Genomic DNA, 12,277 nt, shown 5'->3' with positions numbered 1-12,277 from the left:
GAATCTTGGAATGGTTTGGGTTGGAAGGGACCCTAAAGGACATCCAGTTCCACCCCCTTCCCGGGGCAGGGACACCTTCCACTAGAACAGCTGTTTCCTGGGGCAGGGTGGAGATCCACACTGGCTGAGCACCTCTTTGGCCCTGGAGTGCTGAGGACCACCAGAAGGGCACTGGGATGGACTGTCCCCCTCGGGCTGGCAGCCTCAGAGCTCCTGAGGAGCCAAGCAGGTGCTGGATCATCTCTGCTGCACCTGATGCTCCAGTTCCTTCCCTCACTGCATCGAGGAAGAGGAAGGTCCAAGGGTAGTAGGTCCCAGTTTGGAAGCTCTGCCTGCTCCATGCTGATCTGCCTCAAAAGGACCATTGCCAGCCAGGAACCCCTTGAGAGTGGCTGAGCAGGCGCTTCCTGGAGCCTGTTCCTGTGCAGCCCCTAGAGCCCCCCAGGGAGATGTCCCTGTGTGTGAGTGCCAGCCCCCATTGCACGGCCTGGGGGGAGCTTTGAGCCCCCCAGTCTGAGCATGGCCCTCAGCACATCCTCTGCCCAAACCAGGCTGAGATGCAGCTCCCTTTCAGGTTTTGGTTCCTGACACCTCTGCCAGTGCTGGGGGTAATGGGCTGAGCTGCAGAGGGACTTGTTGGAGTGGTAACATAAAATAGGCCAAAAAGTTCCAAAAAGGTTGTCCTGGAGGAGAGCGAGGGATGTGAACTGGGAGTTCAGGGCCCCCAGTGTACTCTTTTGAGGGAGGTCCAGGACCTTCCTAAGGCAACCGACCTCTGGGATGAGCTGGGGCCATGAAGCATCTGCATTGTCCCCTCTCTGGACCACGTGGTGACTCAGCTGAGCCCTTGTCCCCTCAGACACAGGCAGAGATTGCCCATCGCCCTCCACAGGGAGCCCGGATGCTCTGGGCACCTCCAGCAGGAAGAGCCAGGGCTGGTGCTCTCCAGGTCTGTGTCCCACCTCAGTCCTGAGGGAATAATCCCCACTCTGTGATGGTTGGTGCATCCATCACCTGAGGCTGGAGCCCCTGTGCCCTCCAGGAAAGCCCCTCCTGGGGGTGCCTGTGGCTGTGCTGCCTCCCCCATGAGCTGTGTCACTCTCCATGCTGCTCTCCCCCACTCTTACTGCAATAAAACAAACAGGAATTTACTGGGGCTTGTCTCCCTAAAATTGTTCCATTACCACCAGGAGGGGACACAGCCTTGCAGCTCCCCTAAAATCAGAGCAGAAAAGCACTCCTGGTTCTGGTGCTTCCTGATGATGGGGACCCCATAGAACCCTTGGGTGACATCAGCCACCCACTGGGGATGGTCCAGAATCGCCCCATGTCCCCAGGGCTGTGAGCACCAGCACTCCCTGCTTTCAGCACCATCCCCTTGGAATCCTCAGCTCCATCCACAGCCGGGCTCCCACAGCCAGCACCAGCCCTGGCACCAGGCAGGGGCTCAGTTCCAGCGGGGGGTGGTGCTGGTTGGGGGCTTCAGTCGCAGCTGGGGGGCTCTGAATTATAGTGTGGGTCCTGGTACTGGTGGGAAGCACCAGAATAATCTGTAGGGGCTCTGGGACTGGCTGGGAACCAGCTGGACACTGGGAACCAGCTGAGGAGAACACGGTACAAGCTGGGGGCCTCCAGTCCCAGCTGGAGGCCCTGGACTGGCTGGGGAGCCCGGTACTGGTGTTGGGACTGGCTGGAGGGGCTGCTACTGGTGTGGGGGTCCTGCACTGCCTCGGGGAATGAGGGGCAGCAGTGGCTGAGGGGATTCGATTCTGTCTCGAGGTTCCAGACCTCGGGAGGTCCAGTGTTGACTCGGGATTCTCCTACTGGTGTTCCTGTCCTGGCTTGGTGAGGGGAGGGGGTCTGATCCTGCCTGGCACTGTCTGGCACTGTCTGCTCCACTCCAGTCCCTGCTAGTGCGAGGTGCCCAGCACCGGCCGGGGGCTCCGGTACCATTCCGGGGGGTGACGCGACCGGGAGCTCCGGTACCGGCCGGGGGTTGCTGCCGGCCCGGGGGTGATGCCAGCGGGGCTCCGGTGCTGCAGTGCCGCGGGTGCCAGCGGCGCTGCGGCAGCCGGGGCGGGGAGGGTGGAAGGGGCCGGTACCGGGGGCGGCGGGGCCGGGCGGGGCGGGGCGGGCCCGGGGCGGCGCTGCCGGTGCCGCTGCCGGCGCTGCCGGTGCCGGTGCCGGTCCGGTCCGGCGGGCCCGGGGCCGCGTGCGGGCGGGGCGGGGGCGGCGCTGCCGGCCCGGCCCGGGGCGGGGGGGCCGGACGGGACGGTGACGGTCCCCGGCGCGGCGGGCCCGGCGCGGCCGCTGGCGGAGCATGAGGGAGCCATGAGCCCGCTGCGGGGGTGGCTGCTGGCCGCGCTGCTCTCGCTCGCCCCGCGGGCAGGTAGGTCCGGACCCGCTCCCGCTCCGGCATCGCCCCGGTATCGGCCCCGCTCCCGGCCCCGCATCGCGCCCGCCGCGCTCCCGGCCCCGCATCGCCCCGCTCCGCTCCCGGCCCCGCCGCCGCCGCTGCGGCTTTTTCGCTGCATCGACACATTTTTCCGCAGCGCCGCCCCGCAGAGCCCCGGGAGGGGCCGGGCCCGCGATCCCCCCGCACCTGCCCGGCCTCGGCCCCGCAGCCCCGGCTCCGCACCTGCCCCGGCCCCGCACCGGCCCCTCAGCCCCGCGTCCCCCCCCCGGCCCCGCACCTGCTCCGGCCCCGCGCCCTCCACCGCGCTGTCCCCGCAGCCCCCGCCGTGTTTCCTCTCCGGAGGTGGCCGCATAGCAGCCACCCGTGTCCCCTTCAGGTTGTGTCCCCATCTCGGCTCCCCCGTTCCCTGCATGTCCCATAGATGTCCTCATTGCAGCCCTCCACGTCCCCTTGGGTTGTGTCCCCATAGCGGCCGCCCCCCGTGTCCCCTGGCTGTCACCTCCAAAGGTGTCCCTGCACCAGTCCTGCTGTCCCCTCGTTGTCCCTTCTAGGGGGGGGTGTCCCCATACCAGTCTTCCATCTCCCATTCGGTGGTGTCCCCATCCCGGCCCTCTCTGTCCCCTGGGTGTCCCCTCTGAGATGTGTCCCCATTCCAGCCTCCCCTTTTCCCTGCATGTCCCCTCCAGAATATGCTGCCCCCGCCCAAACCTTTCCTCCAGGTGTGATGGCATTTCTGAACCCCCTCTGCCCTGCATGGTCCCCTCTGGGATGCATCACTTTATCAGCCAGCTATGTCCCCTGTGTGTCCCCTCCAGGACATGCAATGTATCAGAGACCTCATGAGCTTCCCCCCAGATGTATTCCCCTGCTGGTCACCCCCATCCCCTGGGCATCCCTCCCAGCCCGTGCTTGCTGGGTGTCCTCTCCCGGGCACACCAGCGTGCCTGGATGTTCCCCAGCTGTACATCCTGGGACAATCCCTGTACCCACCCTCCCTGTTCCCTGGGCATCCCATCCAGGACACGAGTGTCCTCTTCTGGATGCAGTGCCACACTTGGGCCACCCCCTGAGCATGTTCACCAACTCTGTCCCCTTGTGTTCCCACCCCTGCGTGTTCCCATCTCCCTATCCCTCCTCGTCCCCAGCCCTCCACGTCCCCTTGTCCCCAGCCCCTGTGTCTCCATCCCTTCTCCTCCCCAGGCCCCCAGCCCTCCCAGGATGCCCACGACCCTGTCCCCTGTCCCGCAGGTGCTGCCGCGCAGGCCGGAGCTCTGCCGCGGAGGCTCCCGCGGGCCGCATGGCAGGAAGGGCGGGTGGTCTCCCAAATCACCCACCCCAGCAGGCTGGTGGGGCAGAGCTCGGGTGGAGAAGTCCCAAAGCATCAGTTGGACACCAGGGTCAGGCATGAGCCCGGAGGAGGAGGAGGTGGAGGACCCGTAAGTGAGCGACAGCCCCCAATCCGCTCCCTTCCCGGGGTCCCTGACAGGTGGCAGGTCCAGGTCCCCAGGCAGCCACCGTCGCTGGCCCAGCCACACCCCAGCGTATGCGCGGTGCCGGCAACCCGAACTGGAGCCCTCGTCCCCCAGGGACCATCCCGCTGCCATGCTGCCCGGAGGGACACTGAGTTGTGCCGAAAAATCCCATTAAATCTGGGAACCAGCGGCGCGTGGGTATTGGGAGAGATGAAACGGGAGCGGGCAGGTGGCGAACGGGGCTCCCACAGGAACGGACTCGTGCATCCGGCAAGGACGGATTGAGGCCGCGCTATGGGAGTGGCCCCCGTGTCCCCCCAACGCTGCTCCCCAGAGCACCCCCATGGGTGACCATGGCTCCGTGGGGTGACCTTCACCCCATCGCTGTCTGTCCCGGCGTTTCGGGGAGCAGCACACGCGCCCCATCCGGCACGGGGGAGTTGCGGTGTTGGCAGCCGCGGGGGCCGGCGCCCATCGATCCCGTCCGCGCCGGATAAAGGCGAGATGAGGAGCTGCTCTCGCCGCAGAGGTGATTTACACCCGGCGTCGAGTGAAACCGCCGGAGCTGGGAAGCGCCGGCAGCCGCCGCGCTGGCGAGGGGCCAGGGAGATGTTAAGCTACGGTGTCGCGATGGGAGGGAGCGGCGGAGATCCTGGGGAATTCGGGGCTGGGCCAGGCGGCAGAGCCCTCTCCGGCAGTGCTGCCGGACCCCAGGGATGCGGTTGGGGCCCGGGACATCTCCTCCCCGTGATGACAGACTGCTCCTCATCCCTGTGTCCTCATCCTGAGCTGCGCCGGGTGACCAGCAAGGGGACAGGGAATGTCAGGAAGGGTTTGGCTTTTCTGCCGTTTCCCCGTGTGAAGCACCGGTGCCGGGCTCTCTCTCACCCGTGCGCCGAGTTTGCGGGGTCTGAGGCCGCGCCGCAGCGCTCGGCTCCCGCTGCCGGCGGCAGGAATCAGGAATTAGGTCAGGAGCGGCGGCGCCGCAGGGCGGGAGAAGCGGCGGCTCGGCTGGGCTGGGCCCAGCGCCGGGGGGACCCTCCGGCACCCCGACCCCAGCACGGCACCCGCGGAGGGGGCGATGGGACGCAGGTGCCATCCCAGCGCTCCAGGGGTGATGGGTTTAAAAAAAAAACACGGTTTTTCTTCATGCTGAATTTTTCGGTTAAAAAAAAAAAAGAGCGCATCTTCACAGGCTGCGTATTTGGGTTGGGGTTTTAATTATTGTTTTAGGTATGAATTTTTTGGGGGGCTGACGGCTTTGGCTGTCCTGCAGGGGCTGCACCTGGCACAGGTGAGCTTCATGGTGCGTGCCTTCGGCTCAGCCTTCACCCTCGATCTCCGGCTGAACCAGTGAGTGACCCGGGGGTCCTGGCGGGGGAGCCACCATGGGGCTGCTGGTGGCCCCCGGGAGGAGGGGAGAAGCTGGGGGTGCTCGGGGATGGGGGAGTTGTGCAGAACAATGGGGGCTGAGCCGGGGGGGTGGAGCAGAGGAGAGAGAGACCCATGGGATGCCAGCGCCCTCCCAAACTAAGGGGTCCCATGCCGAGGCGATTCCTTGTATATGGATAGTGGGTGGTCCCCCGCACCGGGGTGGTGCCCTACACATGGATCGCTTCTGTCTTCTCCTTCTTCCTCCTCTTCCTCTCCACCCCACGGCCTCTCACCCCCCACCTGCTCCCGGCAGCCACCTCCTCGCCTCCCACTACGTGGAGCGGCACGTCGGCGCGGGCAGCAACAGCAGCCACAGCACGGTAAGATGTGTGCCATGCTGTGCCAAACCACGCCGTGCCAAACCACGCCGTGCCGTGCTGTGCCAAACTACGCCATGCTGTGCCACGCCATGCTGTGCCATACTGTGCCAGTGCAGGGGTTGTGGTGGCCAGTTCATAAATCCCACAAAGCCCAGGAATGGTCCCCAACAGCTCAGCATCCGCCACCCGCTGCCCCTGGGTGCCCAGCCCCTGCCTGGGCGATGCTGCCATGGTGCTGGGGGATGCTCCTCGAGCGGGAGATCCCTGCGTGCTGTGGGCACCAGGCACACCCTGGGGATGCCTGGCAGTGAACCCCAGAGCCCCGAGCCTGGTGCGGCCCCTGGGGGTGCGGGGCAGGGCGGGACCCGAGGCTCAGCCCGTCCCCACTCCGCAGGGCGCAGGGGAGCACTGCTACTACCAGGGCCGGATCCGGGGGCAGCCCCGCTCCTTCGCCGCTCTCTCCAGCTGCCAGGGCCTGCGGTGAGTACCCCACTGCCCACGGGGGCTGGGGGCTGCACCCCTCTGCACCCCGACACGCCAACCTCTGTTTGCAGCGGGGTCTTCTCGGACGGCCGAGCCACGTACCTGATCGAGCCCCAGGCGGGCGCCGAGCACGGGCAGGTGAGCGGTGGCACTGCCATGAGCCCTCCTGAGCACCCCAAGGCAGATTTACGGGTCTGGCTGTGGCTTGGGGACAGCCGTGGCGACACGGGGGCATGGCAGTCGCCCCCTCCCACGCACGGCAGTGACACACTCTCCCGTGGCAGGGCCTTCGACCTCACATCGTGCAGCGCGTTCCCAGCTGCCCCCGACTGGGTGAGCCTCACAAAGCTGTTCCTGGGGGTTTGTGGCGGTGGCCTCAGTGGCTCTGTGTCCTGGTGTCCCACCACCTCTGTCCCTTCTCTCCAGGCTGCCTCTTCTCCGCGCTGAGCCAGCGTGTCCCAGGTGGGATACCAAAGCTGCGGCGGAGGCGGCAGGTTAGTGGGCACAACGGGGTACACAGGGCAGGGGACAGAGGACGTGGGCAGGGGACAAGTGTGCTTGACCCTGGTTGATTTCTGCCGGTTGGCTGCGGGTGCAGCCAGGCTCAGCCGTGTTTGCAGAGTGCCGTTCCTGCCTGGGCTCAGGGATGTGGAGGGGACCCACTGGAAAACTGGTGGGGCTGCATCCCAAGACCACACAGTGGCTGTCCCCAGTCCCTGTATCCCAAACATCCCTGGAGGGGTCAGGAGCCCCACCCGGGTGCCGGTGCCAGCTCAGCCGCGGGTTCCTCTGCAGGTCCGCCGAGCCCAGCACACGGTGCACAGCGAGACCAAGTACATCGAGCTGGCCGTGGTGAATGACCATCAGCTGGTGAGGGGGGGATTCCCGGGGCTGGCGGGGGCGGTGAGGGGTCGGGCTGGCCCCCCAGTCCCACCTGGCCCCTGGTGTGCCCCCAGTTCCTGCAGCTCCGCAAGTCCGTGGTTCTCACCAGCAACTTTGCCAAGTCCGTGGTCAACCTGGCTGACATGGTGAGGGGGGCGTCTCTGGAAGGAATTTGTCCCTGGGAGGGTTAATCCCTGGCATCTGATGGGTTTGTCCCTTGGGGCTTCATTCCCCTTCATTCCCAAGGGATTTATCCACAGTGGGCTTATTCCTGGAGAGAGGGTTTATCCCACATCCTGGTGGGTTTGTCCCTGGAGGGTTATCCTTGACGAGACGGTTCCCAACAGCTGGTGGATTTGTTCCCAGAGAGTTTGTCCCTAGTTCCTGGTGGTTCGTCCCGGGAGGTTGGTTCTCAGCTCCTGCTGGGTTGGTCCCTTGTGAGTTTGGTCCCAGGGAGTTTGCACCACTCTTGTCACTCTTGTTTCTTTTCTTTGCCACTTTATGGTTTTGTCCCTGGGGAATTGTTCCTGGTGACTGATGTGTGTGCCTGAAGTTGTCCACAGGGCTTTATCCCCAGTAGCTGGTGGGTTTGTCCCTGGGAGGGGTCGCGTTCCCAGCACCATCCCTTTGTCCCCACAGATCTACAAGGAGCAACTCAACACCCGCATCGTGCTGGTGGCCATGGAGACATGGGCGGCCGAGGACCGGATCCGGGTGGGACAAGACTCCCTGGAGACCCTGAACGAGTTTGTGAAGTACCGGCGCGAGGGGCTGGCAGAGCACAGTGACACCGTGCACCTCTTCTCGTGAGCGCTGTGGCCGCGTGTCCCCCCGGGGCCGGGGACCAGGTCCCCCGTCCCCACCATCCTCTTCCTCGCAGGGGTCGGACGTTCCAGAGCAGCCGCAGCGGCACTGCCTTTGTCGGGGGCATCTGCTCCCCTGCCCGCGCCGCCGGCGTCAACGAGGTGGGTGCGAGGGGCAGGGGGGACACGGGGGGGCTGGGGACAGGGCCGGGGGTCCCTGTGGTGACACCGCGTCCCTCCCGCGCAGTACGGCAACGTGGCGGCCATGGCGGTGACACTGGCACAGACACTGGGGCAGAACGTGGGCATGATGTGGAACAAGCACCGCTCGGCCGCAGGTACCCAGCTCCGCGGGGCCGTGGGGACCATGGGGACACGCCGCGGTGCCACCAGGCTGACGGAGGGACAGTCAGCCCCCCCAGCCCTCTCCTCTCCCCCCAGGGGACTGCCGCTGTCCCGACGCGTGGCTGGGCTGTATCATGGAGGACACAGGGTGAGTGCCCGCTCGAGGTGGCACTGCCACATCCCCTGCCACACCTCGTGTCACCGCTGCGGGGACATCGCCGAGGGTCCTGCCGGGGTCCAGGTGTCTGGCAATGCCTTCGGACAAGGGCAGGGTGTGACAGTGTGACAGTGACCCCCATGCCACAGGTACTACCTCCCACGGAAGTTCTCCCGCTGCAGCATCGATGAGTACAACCAGTTCCTGCAGGACGGCGGCGGCAGCTGCCTCTTCAACAAACCCCTGAAGGTACCGGACCCCCGGCCCCTCGGGGGGTCACCGTAGGGGGCGAGGCTCTGGACGTGGCTTCCGGAGTCCCTCGTGGTGTCCCCAGCCTCTGCCACGGCCAAAGTGCTGGTGCTGAACTCTCAGGGGGGCAGTTTGGGAGTGCTGCCGTTCCCCGGGGATGTGATGCCCTTTTCGGGGGGCTCAGGGGTCCCCAGCAGCTCTCGTGTGTGTGCGTGTGTGATGTTTATCCCTCGGTCCCGGCAGCTCCTGGACCCTCCGGAGTGCGGCAATGGCTTTGTGGAGGCAGGCGAGGAGTGCGACTGCGGCTCGCTGGCGGTGAGCAGGGTCAGGGGGCTGCTCCCCCCGTTCTGGGGGGCTGGCAGGGGACTGATGGCCGTCATTCCTTCTGCTGTCCTTGCAGGAGTGTGCGAGGAGTGGGGGAAACTGCTGCAAGAAGTGCACCCTGACCCACGATGCCATGTGCAGCGATGGGCTCTGCTGCAAGGGCTGCAAGGTGCGGGGCTGGGAGCAGCCGGGGGGCTCACGGGGGCCGGGGTCCAGATGTGGATCCCGTGCGGTCCTGTCCCATTCCTGATGAGTTGGGTTTGTGCCCCGGGCAGTACGAGCCACGTGGTGTGTCCTGCCGGGAGGCTGTGAACGAGTGTGACATCCCTGAGACCTGCACCGGGGATTCCAGCCAGGTGAGTGGGGCGGGGGGACATGGTGGGGGGGACATGGTGGGACATGCTGTGGGGCCTTGTGGCATCACCCAACCTCTTTCCCCTGTCCCCACAGTGTCCCCCCAACCTCCACAAGCTGGATGGATATTTCTGTGAGAACGAGCAGGTGAGTTCAGCCCAGCCTGATGGGACAAGGCCCTGGGGCTGGGCACATCTCCACAGGCTCCAGCATCGGGGCTTGTTCATGTTGGAAGTGTATTTGGGACTGTCCAAGACCCCACTGCGGTCCCACAAGGGCTTGGAGCAGCCTGGTCTGGTGGAAGGTGTCCCTGCCCATGGCAGGGGATGGAACTGAATGGGCTTTAAGGTCCCTTCCGACCCAAACCAGTCTGGGACGTTTTGTCAGCAATCGCAGCCACAGCTGAGCCCCGCACACACACGTGGGTGTGGGGTTGGGTTTTGGGGTGATCCGGGGGCCCTGATCCCCACTGCTGTCCCATCCCTGCACCACAGGCACGGGGGGTGCGAGGGCTCATTGTCCCTGCAGCGCCTCCCTGCAGTGCATGTGTGCGAGCCCTTTCCAGCCTCATCATCCCTCCCCAGCCCCCTGACCCTCCTCCAGGACCCCTGACCCCTCTCCAGCCCCTGACCCTCCCCAATCCCCTGACCCCTGTCCCCTCCCTGCAGGGTCGATGCTACGGCGGACGCTGCAAAACTCGGGACCGTCAATGCAACGCGCTGTGGGGCCGCAGTGAGTGCTGGCCTGGGCGAGGGGGGACGCAGGGGGTGACAAGCAGGTGACACTCGCTCTCTGCCAGGCTCGGCCGAGCGCTTCTGCTACGAGAAGCTGAACGTGGAGGGCACGGAGCGGGGGAACTGCGGGCGCGAAGGCCTGGGCTGGCTGCAGTGCAACAAGCAGTGAGTGACCCCTGTCCCCGCGGCCCCTCCCGGTGCCACCTGCCACCCTGGTGACACCACCGCTGCCTTGAAGGGACGTCCTGTGCGGCTTCCTCCTCTGCGCCAACATCTCGGGGTCGCCGCGCCTGGGGGAGCTCAGCGGGGAGATCGCCACCACCACCTTCTACCACCAGAACCGCTACGTGGACTGCAGGTAACGGTGCCACCGTGGGCACCGCCACGGCTCCAGCTCCCAGGGGTCTCGGTGTCACCCGCTGTGGCTGTCCTGGCACAGGGGCGGCCACGTGCAGCTGGTGGATGGCTCGGACCTGAGCTACGTGGAGGACGGGACGCCCTGCGGGCCCGGAATGCTCTGTCTCGACCGCAAATGCCTTCCAGCCACCGCCTTTAACTTCAGCTCCTGTCCTGGCAGCTGGGACGGGAAGATCTGCTTCGACCACGGGGTGAGAGGCGCGGCGGGGACAGGGGGACACCGGGGGAGTGTCACGGTGGCGGGTTGTGACGCCGTCCTGTCACAGGTTTGCAGCAACGAGGGGAAGTGCATCTGCCGGGCGGAGTGGACGGGGAAGGACTGCAGCGTCTACGACCCCATCCCTGAGCCGAAGCCGACGGGGGAGACGGAGCGATACAAGGGTCCGTGTGCCCGCGGGGGACACGGGCTCCCTGCTGTCCCCAGGCCACACAGGCTGGGCTGTCCCGCTCTGTCCCCAGCCACTCCGGGGCTCCAGAGTGTCCCCCCATCCTGGTGCCGCAGCTCAGCTGGGCATGGCTGAGTTTCCTCCATCCCCCCCCACCCAGGTCCCCCACAGCCCTGAGTCATACCTGGGGCTGTGTCCCCATGTCCCCGCATCCCGTCCCCACTGAGGTGTGTTCCTATGGCTGGGTTTGCCTCCCTCCCAAGGTCCCACAGCACTGGGACTACCCTGGGGCTGTGTCCTGGTGTCCCCCTGTCCCCACTGACATGTTCCCTGTGGCTGGGTTTGCCCCCTTCCCGAGTCCCCATGGCACTGGGGCATCCCCATGTCCCCATGTCCCCTTCCCACTGACGTGTGACCCTGTCCCCTCCTCCCTGTCCCGTCTGTCACAGGTCCCAGTGGCACCAATATCATTATCGGCTCCATCGCGGGGGCCGTGCTGGTGGCTGCCATCGTCCTAGGGGGGACAGGCTGGGGATTTAAGTAAGCAGCCACCGCATGGCTCGTCCCCTCTGCTGCTGTCACCGGCCACGTCCCCTCTGCACACCGTCACCGCGCCAGGGCCAGGCCGTGCCCTGCTGGGGCACTGCCAGTCCCCCCCAGCTGGGCGTCCCCTGCGATGTGGCCTCTGGTCCCCTTGGCCCTGCCTGGTCCCCTGACCCTGCCTGGTCCCTTGTCCCAGCCCCTGCCTGACCCCTGGTCCTGCCTGCCCTGCCTGCATGTGGCATTGGGGTGTCACTGTCACCCGGACCCCGTGGCCGTGTCTGTCCCCAAGCATGGGGTGCTGGGGCGGGGGCTGTGTCGGTGGCCCCCCCGTGTGTGCTCCTGCCTGGCACTGGGACACTGCTGCTGCCTGTGGGCCCAGGGACACTGGGGTGGGGGGACGCACCAGCGGGGACAGCAGGGACACGGGGGTCGCACTAATGCTCCTCTCCTCTCCCCCTGCCACCCCCCCAAGGAACATCCGCCGAGGAAGGTACGACCCGGCGCAGCAGGGAGTGTAACCGTGTCCCCCCCATCGTGTCGTCACCGTCCCTGTCACCGTCACCGTCCGGCAGCCTGACGGCGTGGGAGCCCCCGGGCCCGTCTGTCCATGTGCTGTGTGTCCGGCCGTGCTGTCTCCATCTCTGTGCCCCCACGGCTGAAGGGGAGCAGCGGCTGGGGGGGCCTGGCAGCAGCCCCCCCCCGGTGCTGGCTCATTTCAGCTCAGTGTCCCCCCGTGTGTCACCCCCCTGTCACGGCCCCCCACTAAACGCACCCCACTTCTGTGTTGCAGGTCCGGGGGGGCCTGAGCGGGGCCGCTCTGCCCCACCCCCCAGCACCTCATTAACAGCAATTAAATGGGGCGGCGCTGCCGAGGGTCCAGCCGAGGAGGAGAGTGGGGGGGGGGCAGCCGGGGCCGCTCCCCGGCCCCCCCGCACCGCCACGAATGTACGGGGACCCC

The 12,277-nt window shown here is 66.3% G+C and overlaps 1 protein-coding gene across 1 annotated transcript; it reads left to right on the top strand.

Annotated features, from left to right (window-relative positions):
• Positions 1–2,331: 2,331 nt before the first annotated feature.
• On the top strand, positions 2,332–12,277 carry ADAM11 (ADAM metallopeptidase domain 11). Its single transcript, XM_014884790.2, has 27 exons — positions 2,332–2,389; positions 3,665–3,852; positions 5,165–5,241; positions 5,576–5,642; positions 6,037–6,122; positions 6,197–6,263; positions 6,410–6,458; positions 6,552–6,619; positions 6,921–6,995; positions 7,082–7,153; positions 7,647–7,813; positions 7,888–7,972; positions 8,058–8,148; positions 8,252–8,303; positions 8,462–8,561; positions 8,805–8,876; positions 8,962–9,054; positions 9,161–9,241; positions 9,336–9,386; positions 9,908–9,971; positions 10,039–10,138; positions 10,212–10,331; positions 10,413–10,581; positions 10,657–10,771; positions 11,226–11,316; positions 11,792–11,809; positions 12,110–12,277. The coding sequence occupies exons 1-27, from the start codon at positions 2,332–2,334 to the stop codon at positions 12,123–12,125; spliced, it is 2,292 nt and encodes a 763-aa protein (XP_014740276.2). The 3' UTR covers positions 12,126–12,277.

The sequence above is a fragment of the Sturnus vulgaris genome, chromosome 27 (genome assembly GCF_052056855.1).
Source record: "Sturnus vulgaris isolate bStuVul1 chromosome 27, bStuVul1.hap1, whole genome shotgun sequence".
NCBI classification, from domain to species: Eukaryota; Metazoa; Chordata; class Aves; order Passeriformes; family Sturnidae; genus Sturnus; species Sturnus vulgaris.
Note: the sequence above shows the minus strand (reverse complement) of the source record. Positions and strands in the feature narration are given on the sequence as shown.

Coding starts and splice junctions, on each gene's coding strand:
- ADAM11 (XM_014884790.2), top strand. CDS start 2,332: ATGAGCCCGCTGCGGGGGTGGCTGCTGGCCGCGCTGCTCTCGCTCGCC. Junction 6,620..6,920: donor AGCTGCGGCGGAGGCGGCAG/GTTAGTGGGCAC, acceptor GTTCCTCTGCAG/GTCCGCCGAGCCCAGCACAC. Junction 8,149..8,251: donor CAAGCACCGCTCGGCCGCAG/GTACCCAGCTCC, acceptor CTCTCCCCCCAG/GGGACTGCCGCTGTCCCGAC.